At 38.3% G+C, this 3,958-nt stretch overlaps 1 protein-coding gene across 1 annotated transcript; it reads left to right on the forward strand.

The window, feature by feature from the left end:
• Positions 1–1,062: 1,062 nt before the first annotated feature.
• LOC106882825 (N-alpha-acetyltransferase 20) lies at positions 1,063–2,201 on the forward strand. Its single transcript, XM_014933610.2, has one exon. The coding sequence runs from the start codon at positions 1,205–1,207 to the stop codon at positions 1,724–1,726; it is 522 nt and encodes a 173-aa protein (XP_014789096.1). The 5' UTR covers positions 1,063–1,204; the 3' UTR covers positions 1,727–2,201.
• The last annotated feature ends 1,757 nt before the right edge of the window (positions 2,202–3,958 follow it).

Below are 3,958 nucleotides of genomic sequence, written 5' to 3' on the forward strand. Positions count from 1 at the left end.
AATGGTATTTTTTTTTCAATGAAATTTTATATGAATACCTTTGAAACGGCATACATTACGACTATAAAGTAATTTTGGAGAAAATCTTGAGGTGGGGAGAGGACTTTCGGAAAATTCCCAAGATCCGAATTTTTCCCAACCCTCCCGTTCCTTTGCGCGCATTTTTTTCCCTATTAGTTTCCTACACATCGTTTTACACCCCTTTCAGTATTTTTTCGTGGGTGGTGGATATTTTCATTTTCGGGACCAGATGTAAACATTAACCAAAATGGTTTTTCTAAAGAATGGGTACTCGCATGGTTGTGCTAAAAAAAAAACAATTAATGAAGCGGTGTTGCCATGACAACAAACTTCCGCTGTCAGACGGTGATTTAAAATTCATCGGCTAAAAATACGTAACCTTAAATGCTTCTTTTTCATTATAAATTGTCCAAAATAATGAATGCTATATCATCGGCATGGTGCATTTCTAAAAAATTTCAGATTAAAATTTGTGGTTGGACGAAAACGATCCTTTCAACTGATTAAAATTTTATTTTCGACTCACCACAACAAGTGCACTTTACCAAATGTATTTAGACTCAATGTGGTATTAGCCTTTATGATTCAACTACAGGACTTCTCGGCAGCCAAAAAATCCAGCCGTCTAACCCTCGGGCCCTAATTTTAATGGTCAAAATAAGAATGAACTAACTAGAGCCTAGCTATGGTGTAAACTCCAGCCTGGACAAACAGCAGCCAGCAGATTTTTTGAATTGCACGCCTAACAAAAAGTTACTTCGAATTTTATTTTCTTGTGCAGCCCGTTTCTCGCAAAAAGTTGCTCGTTGCCTGTTCTACTCGGTCGTTTGATTGGCTAGAAATAGCAGCCAAAATAGCCTTCGAATCACATCTTACCATTATTTTTTTAAAAAGGGAAGGACATAGTGGATAATGTAATGTGTAATAAATTAGATCTGTAAGGTTATGGTGAACATAGTGTAGACTTTATTCCTTATATATTTTCAAACCTAACAATTAACTCGCAACAGGAAGTTGCTGTTTTACTGTCTGAAGTTAAATAAAACCTTAACTTCCGGTAAATGTTTCAGAACTTGTAAATTTTTGTCTTGTCCGGCGGTGTTTTTCTTTACTTTCTTATTTCCCCTCTTTCATTTATCATCAACGTATTTTTTTGGTTTAATTAATTATTATAAGAATTATAATGACTACTATTCGTCCGTTTACTTGTTCGGATTTATTCAAGTTCAACAACGTCAATTTAGATCCACTTACCGAAACATATGGGCTGGCCTTCTATATGCAGTATTTAGCTCAATGGCCCGAGTATTTCCAGGTTGCCGAATCACCATCGGGCGAAATCATGGGTTACATCATGGGTAAAGCCGAAGGCAGAGCCGAGAACTGGCACGGACACGTTACAGCTCTGTCCGTTTCGCCCGAACACAGACGTCTCGGACTTGCTGCAAAACTTATGCATACACTGGAGGAGATTTCCGAACGTAAGAAGTGTTTCTTCGTCGACTTGTTTGTGCGAGTATCGAATAAAGTTGCCGTCGACATGTACAACAAACTGGGTTATACAGTCTACAGACGTGTACTGGAATATTACTCTGGACTGGACGACGAGGATGCGTTTGATATGCGGAAAGCTTTATCGAGAGACAAGGACAAAAAATCTGTGATACCTTTATTGCATCCGGTACGACCGGAGGAATTGGATTGACTATGCAATGCCTTCGTCATGATTAGTGTTCTAGTCATGATTCTCGCCCTTTTGCCCCTCTTTTACAACCACCCCACCTGACTGCCGAAACCTTAATGCTGTTAATTTATAAATCTGTTGCTATTAATTAGTGGGTACTAACTACTAAAGCAGCACGGTCCCGAACACGCAGTCGCGTGTCCGCGCTAGCCAGTCTTGAGTGGTCGATCCTAACCCCAACGCTATCCGCAACCCTAACCCTAAACACGTATTCATTTGCACACGCGGGTTAGGGACAGGGTTAGGGTTAGTGACAGGGTCAGGGCTAGGATCGACCACTCACGACTAGCTAGCGCGGACGTGCGACCGTGCTGCTTTAGTAGTACCTAATTAGTGTTAGAAATTTCCAGGGATGTTACAATTGTATCCCAGTAATCCTTTATATAAATTTCAGAACAAATGTCTTATGTAAAATAACAAAAATTCTTGTTATTGATGTTCTTTCTTGTTTTTAATTCCAGGTATGACATGATCGAAGAGATTTAGAATGAAAAGTATTCAAAATCAAAACCACTCCGTTTTTCTTTTTCAGCTATTGTGTACTCAGAACTACAGTATCCGATTTGCCATTTTCCCTTAAACGGTAGGGGTGGGTTGGATGGCGAAAGTAAAGAATACGTACACCCGGTGTGTAGGGTTAGGGTTTTTGTGACGCCGAAAACGGGTAGTGTACGTATTCTTCACCTCCGCCGGTTGGATTTGGCTAGTATTTCTAGCATATCCACCAACCCAGGAATAGCTGCTATTGTTTAACCGAAGGTCAACTTTAATTAAGTCATAACACAAAGGCTGTAATTTGCTATGATAGACACTCATTCCCACGTAAGTTTGGTCGTTAATTTGTTCTAAATTAATTAAAACTTCATTTTGTGAGAGAATGCAATTCATTATGTGTGTTTAAATCCTGTTACGTAGAAACCGATTTGAATTATTTTTGAATTCTTGGCTAGAAATGTTTATTGTTTTGGGCAAAGTTGTCGAATGTATACGGAAATAGCAGCACCCAGTAAAAATGGTGGGGACCACAAGCGATATGCTACTTTCGTCCAATTCACATATCACTTTTCTTTTCAGTCATTGGACTGCGGCCATGCTTGGGGCACCGCCATGAAGGGTTTTAGTCGAACAGATCGACCTCAGTACTTTTTTGAATTATGAAGGCCTAGTACTTTTTCTATCAGTCACTTACGCCGAACCGCTACGGTTATAGTCACGTAAACAACCCCAGACCGGTTGTAAAGCGGTGGCGAGACACACATACGATGGGCTTTTTCAGTATTCGTCGACCAAATTCACTCAGAAGATTTTGATGAGTCCGAGGATATAGTAGGAGATACTTGCTCAAGGTGTCACGCAATGGGACTGAACTCGGAACAGGTGTTAACTGTGTAGAAAACTAATATGACAAAAAAATTTGCCCAAACGAACCTGGGGGTGAGGAGACTTTCGGAAAATTCACAAGATCCGATTTTTCTGTCATAACTTTCAGGAAAATGGATATATATTTAGGGAATCCCACGTTTTTGGTTATGGAGGCTCCAATTCCGAAAAAAAATTTTCAAAAACCGCAATTTCAATTTTCCCTCCCCCTCTTCATTTTTCACTTTTTCCGTTAACACCCTGCATGCTGTGGGTTTTTTTTTGTTTTTGTTAACGGGTGAAGATCTTTATATTAACCCAAACGTATATTAACCACACAACCACGCCAATTACTACTAAAATGAATTGTTTGCTGTTTTATCCTATATTATAGACATAAAACAGCAACCTTAGAATTTTTGCTGGGATTTCACATGAGTAATATAAATAATAATTTATGAATCATTGGGGGAGCTAGTGATTACAAAGACTAATTAAACTAACTTAATGACCGTTTTATAAACAACCATGCGTTAGAATTTTTTTTTAGATACTCACAGGTTACAGCATGTTTCTATATGAGCCCTTCCATCTTGTACCGGAAGTTTTTGTCTACATACATATTCGTTACTTTATTTTATTTTTTCATATTCGCCTGGAAAAGCTAAATCTTGTCCAAATAATAATTATTACATTTATGTATTTGTTTTCCAAGATTCATGATGTGACCATCCCCAAGTATAACGAAATAATAATTATTAAACAAAACTGTGCCAAAACAGACAAAAGTTTCATAAAACGAAAATATCTCCGGACAAATTTCAAATCCCCTAT

The sequence above is a fragment of the Octopus bimaculoides genome, chromosome 6, assembly GCF_001194135.2.
Source record: "Octopus bimaculoides isolate UCB-OBI-ISO-001 chromosome 6, ASM119413v2, whole genome shotgun sequence".
Lineage (NCBI taxonomy): Eukaryota > Metazoa > Mollusca > Cephalopoda > Octopoda > Octopodidae > Octopus > Octopus bimaculoides.

Coding starts and splice junctions, on each gene's coding strand:
- LOC106882825 (XM_014933610.2), top strand. CDS start 1,205: ATGACTACTATTCGTCCGTTTACTTGTTCGGATTTATTCAAGTTCAAC.